Source organism: Trichosurus vulpecula, chromosome 5 (genome assembly GCF_011100635.1).
Source record: "Trichosurus vulpecula isolate mTriVul1 chromosome 5, mTriVul1.pri, whole genome shotgun sequence".
NCBI classification, from domain to species: domain Eukaryota; kingdom Metazoa; phylum Chordata; class Mammalia; order Diprotodontia; family Phalangeridae; genus Trichosurus; species Trichosurus vulpecula.
The window spans coordinates 303,591,169-303,604,211 of record NC_050577.1 but is presented as its reverse complement, the minus strand read 5'-3'; the positions used below and the strand labels follow the sequence as shown (position 1 = coordinate 303,604,211).

The 13,043-nt window shown below is 50.5% G+C and overlaps 1 protein-coding gene across 3 annotated transcripts in view; it reads left to right on the top strand.

The window, feature by feature from the left end:
• The window catches only part of TRABD (TraB domain containing), a 31,043-nt gene that overhangs the window by 9,679 nt on the left and 8,321 nt on the right, over positions 1-13,043 (top strand). For all 3 annotated transcript variants that reach the window (XM_036761984.1, XM_036761982.1, XM_036761983.1), the window contains 3 exons: positions 94-172; positions 2,006-2,172; positions 4,040-4,180. In XM_036761984.1, the coding sequence (XP_036617879.1) occupies positions 94-172; positions 2,006-2,172; positions 4,040-4,180 (387 nt within the window). The remainder of the gene's footprint in view (positions 1-93; positions 173-2,005; positions 2,173-4,039; positions 4,181-13,043) is intronic.

Sequence of the window (13,043 nt, the reverse complement as noted above, 5' to 3'; positions counted from 1 at the left end):
ACGAGAGGCAGATGACTCCAGCAGCTCACATCTCTCAGGCTTGGCTTGATCTCTGCAGCTTCTCCTGAAACACACTGTTGTATTGTTTTGCAGCCTGCGGAAGAGCCGGCCCCTTTGACTGGGGCGTCGGAATGCGGCCCCTCAGAAGTCTCCGGTGACTCCCAGAATCTCTGTATGTTTATCCTTTAGAACTTTAATTGACTTTTCCTACTGGTAGGAGGCCAATATTGGTGATGCTCTAGGCACAGGAGAAAAACACCAGTTGTCCCAAAGTTAGCCAGCCCCTGAGGCTGAAGGAAATGCTTGTAGAGGACCAAGAAGTGGTGGGGGCAGGCTGCGCTCTGGCTGTGAGGAGGCTTCAGGGGAATAGGAAGTAGACCCCGAGTCTTTGTGTGGGCAGCCAAAGGCCTGGGACTTCCAGTATGGCAGGGATGACTCACTGGACGGTCTGGTACCCTGGAGGTCTAGTGCAGTGGTTCTCATACCTTTTGGTCTCAGGACCCTTCACACTCTCTCCCTCCCAAAGAGCTTTGGTTGACGTGGGTTACATCTATCCTATTTATCATGGTAGAAGTTAAAACGTCTTAGTATTGTTATGCTTCACTGACCCCTTGAAAAGGTCTCAGGAATCCTTGGATGGCGCTTTGAGAATAGCTGATCTTGCAGAATGAGCCTGGGTTTGGATTGAGGGGAGCTGAGTTTAAATTCAGACTCTGCTACTTCTTTCCCACGTGACCTTGGGCAGGCACTCACTGTTTCACCTTCACCTTCTCATCGACAAGCTGTGAATGCTGGGGTGACCCCTCTGTCCCAGGATCCTGAAGGACCTGGGGGCTGTATTCCTTGTCCAGCTTTGGCAGAGAGTCCCCGGCTTGCCATCCCAGGGCTGGACACTGCGGACCACCGCTGTGGATACTTGTCTGCATTGGCTCTTAGAGGCTCAGCCTTTAGACAGAGATCAGGCTGCAAACCCAATGTGAATTTTAGAGTTGTGGTGGAAGCCTGGGGAAGAGGAACGGGGGGTGATGAAGCTGGAAGTCCACGATCTCACTGTCTTAGTGACTTTGTAGTGTCGAGAGCCTGGGCCTCTTAGTGAAAGCTGCTTCCTACAAGGATGCAGTCAGTAGCTTGTGTCTTTTCCCTGTGCGCTCTATAGAAGCTCATGCTAGGAGCAGCTGGGTGGCGCAGTGAGTAGAGCACAGGCCCTGGAGTCAGGAGGACCTGAGTTCAAAACCGGCCTCAGACACTTGACACATGTACTAGCTGTGTGACCTTGGGCAAGTCACTTAACCCCAATTGCCCCGCCTTCCCCCTTCCAAAAACCAACCCCACCCCACCCCCCCAAAAAAAACCAAAAAACAAAGTCTCAAGAAAAAAAAAGAAGCTCATGCTAGCCCAGGGCCTGACCCTCTCACTATGGGCTGGCTCTGATAAACAATGCTTGAGGCAGAACCAGGGAAAATCCAGTGAGGTTTTCCTGCCAAGGGCTCCCCTGGAGGAGCGGATGGGATGCGATTGTCCTTTGGTTGGTTCTAATGGGCTGGGTTAGGTTTCTGTATGCATGTGGGCCCATTGCATCCTGGCTGGTGTTGGCAATAAGAAACAGAAGCTGTAAAAGCATGAATTATGATACTGTTGGCTTTTTTACTACCAAGGCTAATTGTTGAAGCAAAGGTGTAGGCCTAAGGTTCATGGCATCTTGGTAATGGCCTGTGTTCACGAAAGGGCATTTGTCTTTATGAAACTTGAAGATTTTAAGCCAGGGAGCTGTGCTCGGCAAACATACCAGGCACTGATGAGGTAGAAAGCTGCCCTTTACTCTAGGGGAGCCCAGTGGGTGAATTTGCTTACTGCTCCTTCACTGGGCCTGGATGGGGGCAGGGAGGGGGTCTCTACGTGGTGACTTGCCCGTGACCCTCAGACAGACATGTATACCCGTGCATATCATATACGTGTAGGCATGTATGTAGACACCACATAGGTCATCTTTTTACCTCTTTTGCAGCTGACGTGGATGCTTTTAAGATCCTTTTGGAGATGAAAATGAAGAAGAGACAAAAGCAGCCCAGTCTGCCAGGTACCGTCACCGAATTGGTTACGGAAGAAGGGAGTAAGGTGTATGTGGTTGGCACGGCTCACTTCAGTGATGACAGCAAGCGAGATGTAGTGAAGGTACGTTGGGGACATCATGGCGAGGGGAGCTATGTGAGCGAGGTTTGGGCCATGGAGAAACCCAGGCTTTGATGAGCCTTGAGGCCTCTGGGACTGCCCTCGGACCTGGAGAGTCTCTGGCCCAGCCCGTTCACCGAGAAGTCCCTTGTGCTCAAGGAGCCTCCTTCTCTTCTTTGGCTGCATCATCAGGGCCAAGGGGACTGACCAGAGAAGCCAGAAGGGGGCCTGAACATGAGCTAGTCTGCATATGAAGACAACCAGGCTTGTTGCTAGGAAGTACAGGACAGAGGTTCTGACTGGCACCTGTCCATGTTTCTCTCCCCCACCCCACCCCCCACCCCCGGCTGCCTTCTGTCCACCCAGTTGTAGGGTGCTCAGAATGCCTCCCCAGCCCTGTCCCTGCTCCTGAGCTATGGGAAAGGCAGGTGACAGGGCCTCCCAAGAGAACAAGAGAGAAGGGAAAGCCAGCTCTGGGAGGAAGAAAGCAGGAGCAGGAACAGGGCTGGGGAGGCATTCTGAGCACTTTTGGCTGCTGGAAGTCCTGCTGTCCTTCCCCTGGTGAGATGCCTTCAGGCCACAGCTGTCCGAGGTTGGTTGCCCTGCCTGTGCCCAGACCCACAGTCTTGTGCTTTCTGTACTCCCGGTTCTGGGGAAATGGAAGCTTGCTGCTAGGTAGGAATCCTGTCCTGCTTTGTTATCAAAGGAGATTACACTTGCTGGTGCTTAGCACAGTGCCAGGTGCTTAATAAATACCTGTCCCCATTCCTGCCCCGAATGCCAGTCCCAGCAGCTACCCTTTTGGCCTCGCTGCATCCTAAGGTCCCCTTGAGCTCATAGGCCATCTTTCTGACAGGCAGATGGGTGCCCTGATGCTGGTGCCCTCTGTTGGTCTGAAAGCATCAGCGCAGGCAACCTGGTTCTGGGAAGGCACCTGACTGGCCCTCCAGCCATGTGGGACAATGGTCACCTTTAAAATGTTCCCATTTTAAAGCTCCCCCAGAGGGGCAGCTTGCCTCTCTTTGGAAATGAGGGTGAGGTCAAACAAAAGTCCCCTTTAAGGAAAGGAAGGCAGCCGTGGGCAAGGGAGAAGCCCATCACTGTGCTCAGGGGCAGAACACAAGGTTGTCATTAAGACCTAATGGGGGACTCAGTGCTTGGTGACGGGGCCTGCGCATTTCCTGGTGCTCAGACCCAGAGCCAGCTCAGGAACTTAGAGAGCTCATCCCAGGGGTTCAGCAGTCAGGCTTCGCCCTGAGTCCCCCCACTCTGAGAGCACTGAAAGCTTGCCAGTCCCCAGCCTGCGCCGACCCTTGGAGCCTGCAGTGACACGACCTTCCATGCCTCCTAAAAAGTAGCAATGGGATCGGCCCAAACCTTCCCTCCAGAAGTGGGCAGAGGCCAGCCCAACACAAAGTCCAGTCAGGAAGTAGATCTGGAAGAGCGAGCAAAGAAACAAAAAAAGAATTCCCCCATAGAAAAGCTATTTGAGTTACAAATGTTTTTATAAATGAACGGTGAATGCTAGAGGGAAAAGTTGGAAAAGAAATGAAGAGAAAGGTGTGGAAGAGATAGTTGGAAAGGGAATTCACAGCATGGCACATGAGGTACGAAACCTTCCCCGAGAAACCCCCCGAACATTAACATGTGAGTTAACAAGGAAGTATTAAAGTCGAAAGACCAAGCACGTTGGGACGTGGCCACTCACTGGCCCCTTTTGCTTCTGAGCAGGATCTTGCCAATGCCTGCCCTGAGCGCCCGTTGTGAAGTGTGTGCTGGGAGGGCAGGAGAAGCTTTCCTTGGCGCTGTTACTGAGCAGGTTCTTTGAAAGGGCCCATTGAGTCACTGCCCTTTGTTCCTTTCTCAACAGACCATCCAGGAGGTGCAGCCAGATGTGGTCGTGGTGGAGCTTTGCCAGTACAGAGTTTCCATGTTGAAGATGGATGAGAAGACGCTGCTGAAGGAGGCCAAGGAAATCAACTTGGAAAAGCTCCAACAAGCCGTAAAGCAGGTATGAGCCCCTTCCTCCGGCCTGGCAGCTCTTCATCCCTGGAGGAGCGCTGTGTTCTTAGGCTGGGCTGCCCCCAGGTTCTCAGGGTCCGTCTGCGCTGCTGTGGCCTTACTGTCATTTTCACTGATGAATCACAACCCATTTCTCATGTTGAACCATTGGACAGGGCCCAGGACACGATGAGAGTTAGACTCTCAAATATTGGTCTCTCCTTCTTGACCACAGGGGTAGTACCAAGAGAAATCCAGGTATGCTGTGGCCACCAGTGACGTTGGTCTGGCATGGACTGTTCTTTTTTATTTTGGTTTTGTTTTTTAATTTTATTTATTTTAGCTTTCAACATTTGCTTTTATAAGATTTCAAGTCCTAAATTTTTCTTCCCTCTTCCCTGAGATGGCACGCAGTCTGGTGTAGGCTGTACATGTATGATCATATTAAACATATATCCACGTTAGTCATGTTGTGAAAGAAGAATCAGAACGAAAGGGGAAAACCATGAGAAGGTGTATTGGTGATTAAGGTGGGGTTTTTTTTTTTTACTGTTTTAGAATGCTAAATTAATTGTGTTTTTGATTGAGTCTTACTAGGTGCTAAACCCCAGGCCCACACCCTTTTGCTACTAGGTGCAAAGCCCCAGGCTGGTCAGCAAACTAGTTCCCTAGTTTGAGAGAGGCAGGAAGCCCCCAGGGCCCTAAGGGGAGTTGCTAAGACCAGAGCCAATAGTAGGCACCTAAGTGTCAGATGATGTTTGATGATGGCTAGAGGCTGTATAAAAAGAGAACAGAGCTGTTTGTTTGGGGCTCTCACTCTTGAAGGAGTGTTGGTGTGGGACTCTGGGCAGCCGCTCTGAGAGCCTCCCGGGCTCATCAACCCAGATATTGATGGTTTCTTGCTAACTACAAATTATGATCTGGTCCTTTTATATTGTCTCTGTTTGTAACTTATTTGTATTTGCTCTGAAGTTCAGGTTGCTGGCTTTTCCTCCTGAACTAAGTAAGTTTATGTGTGTATGATGGATTAAAGTGAGATTGTTAACCCCTTAACATTACCTTCCTTAGAAAAGCAGATCAAAGAAGCTGTGCTGGCAGCATCCTTGTTGGGTCTTATACCTTACAGTAGCTGCTAGCCACATTGTTGTTAGAGAGAGGGAAAACAACAAAAAAGGAGAAAATAGCCTGCTTCGCTCTGCATTCAGACTCCAGAGTTCTTCCTCTGGCTGTTGATGGCAGTGTCCGTCATGAGTCCTTTGGGGTTGTCTTAGATCATGGCCGGCCATTTCACAGTGTGACTGTTACTGTGTCCAGTGTTCTCCTGGTCCTGCTCACTGCACTCAGCATCAGTTCGTCTAAGTCTTCCAGGTTTTTCTGAAGCCATGGGCTCTTAGAATGTGCACACGCCATCCCTTTCATTCTGAGCTCTGTAATTTCTGCAGAAACAAACTCCATCCTCTTCTCACAACACCATTTGCCCTCCTTGGGTCCTGCCCTCCGTGGTTGTGACAGAGCACTGACAGTGGCTTATCAGTCACATCTCTCAGTTCTCTGAAGGCCACAGAATATGGGGCCTGTGCCTCGAGGGCAGTGAGGGGGGCTCCTGCCGCAATTTCTTTGGCCTCCTCATTGTCCATTCTTCTCTTTTCTAGCCCAAAGGTTGCTCTCCTTCAAGTAGAGGCAAGGGTCTGTCATCGCAGCCAGAGTTCATCTCATCCTTCCTCTCACCCTGGACGTTCTCCATGTCCCCCGTGTCCCCCACCTACCCACTTCGGTTCCCCTCACCTGCCCTCCTGGACCGGCCCAGGCCTTTGCCTGCATCTTTCATTCAAACTGCCCTTCCTCACACCCTCTGCTTCTCCATAGCCCAGAGAGCCAGGCCAAGCCCTGGCTCCTATAAAGAAAGAGAATTTGGGAAGGACCAACGGTCAGCACCTGCGGTGGACAGGGCAGGCCTTCCCTCCCTCCTCTTTGGGGCCAGGCCTGGTCCTTCTCATGGCAGCATTCTATTTTGAGGTTAGAGTGTCTACTACGTGCTGGACCCTGTTGAGCGCTTTGCAGTCACTGGCTCAGTTGAGCCTCACAACAACCCTTGGAGGAAGGTACCGTTCTTATCTTCTTTTTACAGCTGAAAAAGCAGGTGAGGTGACTTACCCAGGGTCACCCAGCTAGACCGGTTTGAGGTCACCTTGGAGCTTGGGCTTTCCTGACTGCAGGCCTGGCGCTCCCTCCTGGCCATCAGTTCATGTCTCTTGTCTCCTTCACATTGGCCATTTCTTACAATAATATTCCATTTCATCCTTGTTCCCTGGCTTGTTTTCCGTTCTTCCCCCCTTCCCCCACCCTGGTGCTTCTCTTTGGTTTCCAGCTCCTAATGAGGCCTCAGTGATGCTGTGAATATGTTGCTGGGTGTTGGGGCCTCCTCTGACCTCTGTTCACATCGTTTCAGGAGGCTTCCCCAAATGCTGGGGCTACGCCTGGCCTGTGCTTCTTCCTTTGAGCTCTCCCTGCATCTCCAGTTTGCTGGGGCTGAGCTGAAACCTGAGATCTCTGGATTTGCATCTCTCCTGGCGTTAGTGGGAGTCTTTCCTATTGCTGTTAACTTTGCCATTCTCCCTTTGCCCACTGTTGGGTTTCCTCCTCTAGCTTCTAGTTTCTTTACAGGGTTAAGACTGGAGTCGCTCAGTGAGGTCTGTGTGTAGCCACATTCACACCCTTGGCCCTGTGTGTACCGACACCCATCTGATGGGGCTCTTCTGAAAGCAGGAGCATCACCTGCAGATGATGAGCAGCCCTCCATTCAGATCCAGGATAAAAAGAACTGAGGACCAGGCCCCAGGCCGCTCTTCCCAGCTGCCGGCAAAGGCTCCCCTCAGGCAAGCTCTAAGAGCGCGTTAGTTGGACAAGGGGTGAGAATGGAGTATCTTTTCAGGGGCAGGCCTGGGTTCTCATGTGGACCATCGGGCACATTAATTTTTGCCTTGGTGGTTGTGACCAGCTGTCATTTCTGCAGAAGTTTGCACACACTGGTCCCTGATCTAAATTGGCTAGATCCCTCTGGAGCCTCTTGGGCCATTTTGAACTGCTGCTCACTGGCCTTTATCCTCCCAGTGGGCAGTGAGCACTGCCCAGCACAGTGACTATCACGTGCTGTAGTTTTCTTCCTGAATAACTCAGGCCGCATGGTTGGTTCTTGGCTCTGGTGGATGTCTCTGGTTCTGGCAGTGACTTGCTGTTGGGCCTTGAAGTCGTCATCCTGTGAGGAAAGAAGCTGCTGCTGGAGGAGGGAGGTGGACGACCAGTGCCCGGTGGTCCACCTGGGATCAGGGAGCAGAGGAGAAAATGTCACAAAACCACTTTACAGAGTCACAGAACAGCAAAGGGCCTTCAGTGGCCTGTAGTGCAGCCGAGGCCTGAACAGCGATCCAGCCACTACTTGGAGACCTTGGCTGAGGGGACCCACCACCAGCCCCTGTCACCCGGGGAGAGCACGTGGCAGTGGCTCAGACCCGGTGTCTAAAGAGATTGCAGAGTTTGCTTCTGGCTCTGCCCTTGGGCCAAACCAAACAAGGCCTTCACCACCCTCCTTCTCGCCTGTCTTGGCCTGTCTCCAGCTTGTCATTGTCCTCCTCAAGTCTTGGTGCCTGGACCAGGGCCCAGGACTCCAGGACTCCAGGGCTCCAGGGCAGAGGCTGGTGGGGCCCCCACATCCCTGTCCTGCGGCCCTAAGAGGGCACCGGCTCAGGGTGGCTGACTCACATGGACCTGAGTATGGTCCATTAAAATCTCTTAGGCTCTTGGAGATGCTTCCAAGAGTTCTCCCGCATCTTGTACCTAGGACTTGGCAGATGAGGATCTCTCTCATCTTCCTAGATGTGGCCTGCAGGCCCTCCCAGCTCCACCTGAGACCTCTTGCCATGCTGCCACTGAACCGCTGACAGCTGCTGCAGGCACCCAGACATCCCACCAGCTGCAGCTGTGCTGGGGTGACTGTCTGGGCCACAGAGCAGTGGAGGAGGAAACAGCCGGAAGGTGAAGCAGGTGCTGGGCTCTTCCTTGGGCCTTTTGGGCCTTAGTTGTCATTCTAAGAAGCTCACAGTCCCGTCCCCCGTCCCCCATGTAATTAGGCCTTGTGTTTGAGGTGTCACCGAGCAGCTGGAATTCTCTCCAGCCTCTCTGGCTTTTCTGGCTTGTTGGTCCCTGTTTTCAGCTCATGCCTCTCCCCAGTAACTCCTGAGAACCCGCCCTCATTACCGAGATAGACCTAGTGGCCATGTCTGCTAGTAGGCAGTGCTCCACCCTAGGGGGCTGCCCCCTCTCACTCAGGGAGGACCTGTGTGTCCCCTTCAGGCCTCTGGAGTGACCATTGTTGGCTCTGTCGGTCTGCATGCAGGAGCATCTTCCCTAGGCGGTTCCTTCTTTACTCTGCAGTCAGAGGTGACCAGCAGGATGGTGCCCCAGTAAAAGAAGGCAGGATGAGACAGACCTCTGAGCATGCCCTCATTCGTCTCTAGCTGTGCCAAGAATTAAATAACTGCTCTGGGCTGGCTGGAGAGACCAGCACTGCCTGAGATCTGCAGACTGGGCATGCACAGCCCTCAGACATGGCATCCCCCCCAGTGGCACTGGCATTGGCACGCTGGGAATGCTGCAAAGCCTGGATCATGCTGTAAGCCTTGGCCTAGCCATGCCAGGAACCTTGCCCTGAGCACTCGGGACGTCCAGGGTCCTGGGCTGGAGGGCAGAGGGATGTGTTGTTTTTACAGACACTCTTTTAGTTTGTGGTGTCCGTGGACTTGCTCACATGGTTTGCCCTGGGGACTGAAGGTCAGTGGGCTGAGGACAGCTCTGGCATTGGCACATAAGGTGTGGGGCAGTTCTATGGCCAGAGCCTGAGCAGGAGGGGCAGCAGAGGTGGAGAAAGGTGGTCAGCAAGTGTTTGTTGTGCAGCCATCTCAGTCGTGCCTGACTCTCCATGGCCCTGTTGGGGGTTTTCTTGGCAGAGATGCTGGAGTGTTTGCTGTTTCCTTCTCCAGCTCGTATGACAGGTGAGGAAACTGAGGCAGACAGGGGCATGTGATTTGTCTGGGGTCACACAGCCAGTAAGTGTCACGTTGGAGGCCACCCATCGTAGAGTGGAGAGGTTTGTGTTTGCTCACTTGGGGACCCTTCGCAGCTCTGAGCTTCTTGTTCCTCATCTGTAAAATGGAAGAGAGAGTCCCCGCCATCCCTTTCTCCTGCAGACACAAGAAAACCTCTTGTGAGTCTTCTAGGACAAGGGAGCAGGGGGTCGCGCTGAATGGACGGACGGGTGCTTTCTCGTCCAGTCCTTCCAGGGAGTGACCAGAAGCATTTATGCTAGGCTCTGGAGGTGCAGAAGCAAAGAATGAGAATCCCTGCCTTCAAGCTGTTGGGGAGACCACATAGATAGAAGAGGAGGGCCTTGGAGGTGGCCCAGGGTGGAAGGTGGTGCTTGAGCTGGGTCTGGAAGGAGGATGGGCTCGCACAGCAGGTGGCCTTGGAGAGCTGCCCAGGGGCCAGCTCAGTGGCCCCCAAGGTAGCTGCTCTGGGCCTCAGGCCTTTGACACTGCCCCTCACCAGTCCCGTAGCCAAAGCCTTTGAACCTTCAGTGACCCATGATCCCATGTAGGGTGTGGGGAGGCGAGCAATGGGGAAGACAGGTAACTGCAGGCAAGGTGCCAAGGTGCCCGAGGCAGGGAACCATTGTCAGTGGGCCTGGACGGGGGCCCCCTAGAAGAGTGCAGAGGCGCTTCTGGCGGTCAGAGCTGGTGCCCCCCTCCCATGCCCCTGTGGTTCAAAGCTTCAGTGACATTTTGAAAAGCACACAACCGATGGGGCCAGGTGCACAACTAATCTCCCTGCGGCTGATCCCGGGCTTAAGGGACAGGTCTATCTAAACATGGGGGTGACAGGGATCTGGCAGCTTCACCAGGATGCTGGAGGGCTCACTCCCAGGGCCTCAGGCTGATCTCTAGCGCCCCAGATCACTGGAGCCACTGTCCGTGATGTCCCTGGCACCTGGCCCTGGGAGTGAGCACGTGTGCTGCGAAGCCCTTGGACCTGCCGTCTCTCTTCCTCTGGGCTTTTCCTTTTGAAGGTTTCATTGGCATCCCTCTCTTTTCCCTTCTCCCCTAAGATTCTCCCCACCTCCTGAAAGGTTTTCAAAACCTCCCTCGTCCAGGATCATCATCAGAAAGTAGAGATGGTCCCTGCCCTCGAGGGGCTCATGTTCTGTCTGGGGGCACAGCATGTACACAGATAAGGAGACACAAAATGTTTGGGGTGTGGACTTGGTTGTGGCTGTTCCCCCTTTGAGCCCTCTGCAAGCTGGGCTGCACTGAGGGTGACTGTCTCTGGAAGGGCCTGACACACGGGAGAGGGCCAAATGCTGCAGCTGGATTGGGGGGCTGGTGGCAGACCTCGGGGCGCTGGGCAGAGCCAGGCTGGAGTCGGGAAGCCTGTGCAGGTGTCCTGAGGACCTCCTGTGTTTGTTGGGGCAGAGTGGCCCATGGCCTTTATTCATTTATTTATTTGTTTATTTGTGCGGAAACAAGCAAACAAACAAAAACCTTTCTTTATTCCATTGGTTGAATAGACACATATGCTGGGGTCTCCTGTAGGAGGACCCTTTTCTTTTTTTAAATTTAATTTATTTAATATATTTAGTTTTCAGCATTGATTTTCACAAGAGTTTGAATTACGAATTTTCTCCCCATTTCTACCCTCCCCCCAACTCCAAGATGGCATATATTCTGATTGCCCCGTTCCCCAGTCAGCCCTCCCTTCTGTCACCCCACTCTCCTCCCATCCCCCTTTCCCTTCTTCTCTTGTAGGGCAAGATAAATTTCTACGCCCCATTGCCTCTGTATCTTATTTCCTAGTTCCATGCAAAAACTTTTTTTTGGTTTGTTTTTGAACGTCTGTTTTTAAAACTTTGAGTTCCAAATTCTCTCCCTCTTCCCTCCCCACCCACCCTCCCTAAGAAGGCAAGCAATTCAGCATTGGCCACATGCGTATCATTATGTAAAACCCTTCCACAATACTCATGTTGTGAAAGACTAACTATGTTTTGCTCCTTCCTAAACTATCCCCCTTTATTGAATTTTCTCCCTTGACCCTGTCCCTTTTTGAAAGTGTTTGTTTTTGATTACCTCCTCCCCCCGTCTGCCCTCCCTTCTATCGTCCCCCCTTTTTTATCTTCTTCCTCCTTCTTTCCTGTGGGGTAAGATACCCAATTGAGTATGTATGGTATTCCCTCCTCAGATCAAATCTGATGAGAGCAAGATTCACTCTTTCCCCCTCACCTGCCTTCTCTTCCCTTCCTACATAACCACTTTTTCTTGCCACTTTTATGCGAGATAATTTACCCCATTCTATCTCTCCCTATCTCCCTCTCTCAATATATTCCTCTCTCATCCCTTAATTTTATTTCTTTTAGATATCATCCCTTCATATTCAACTCACCCTGTGCCCTCTGTCTATATATATATATATATATACACCTGCATATATACATACATGCATCCACACATATGTATATATATACATACACACACACACACATATATATGTGTGTATATATATATATATGTATATATATATATATATATATATATATATATGCATATTCCTTTCAGCTACTCTGATACTGAGGACTTATGAATCATACACATTATCTTTCCATGTAGGAATGTAAACAAAACAGTTCAACTTTAGTAAGTCCCTTATGATTTCTCTTTCTTGTTTACCTTTTCATGCCTCTCTTGATTCTTGTGTTTGAAAGTCAAATTTTCTATTAAGCTCTGGTCTTTTCACTGAGAAAGCTTGGAAGTCCTCTATTTTATTGAAAGTCCATATTTTGCCTTGGAGCATGATACTTGGTTTTGCTGGGTAGGTGATTCTTGGTTTTAATCCTAGCTCCATTGACCTCCGAAATATTGTATTCCAAGCCCTTTGATCCTTTAATGTGGAAGCTGCTAGATCCTGTGTTATCCTGATTGTTTTTCCACAATACTCAAATTGTTTCTTTCTGGCTGCTTGCAGTATTTTCTCCTTGACCTAGGAGCTCTGGAATTTGGCAACAATATTCCTAGGAGTTTTCTATTTTGGGATCTTTTTCAGGAGGCCATCAGTGGATTCTATTTTACCCTCTAGCTCTAGAATATCAGGGCAGTTCTCCTTGATAATTTCTTGAAAGATGATATCTAGGCTCTTTTTTTTTGTTCATGGCTTTCAGGTAGTGCATTAATTTTTAAATTAACTCTCCTGCATCTATTTTCCAGGTCAGTGGTTTTTCCAGTGAGATATTTCACATTGTCTTCCATTTTTTCATTCCTTTGGTTCTGTTTTATAATATCTTGATTTCTCATCAAGCCACTAGCTTCCACTTGCTCCAATCTCATTTTTAAGGTAGCATTTTCTTCAGTGGTCTTTTGGACCTCCTTTTCCATTTGGCTAATTCTGCCTTTCAAGGCATTCTTCTCCTCATTGGCTTTTTGGAGCTCTTTTGCCATTTGAGTTAGTCTATTTTTTAAGGTGTTGTTTTCTTCAGTATTTTTTTTTCAGTATTTTTTTGGGTCTCCTTCAGCAAGTCATTGACTTGTTTTTCATGGTTTTCTTGCATCACTCTCATTTCCCTTCCCAATTTTTCCTCTATTTCTCTAACTTGCTTTTCCAAATCCTTTTTGAACTCTTCCATGGCCTGAGACCAGTTCATGTTTTTCTTGGAGACTTTTGATGTAGGCTCTTTGACTTTGTTGACTTCTTCTGGATGTATGTTTTGGTCTTCTTTGTCACCAAAAAAATATTCCAAAGTCTGAGACTGAATCTGAATGCGTTTTCACTGCCTGGCC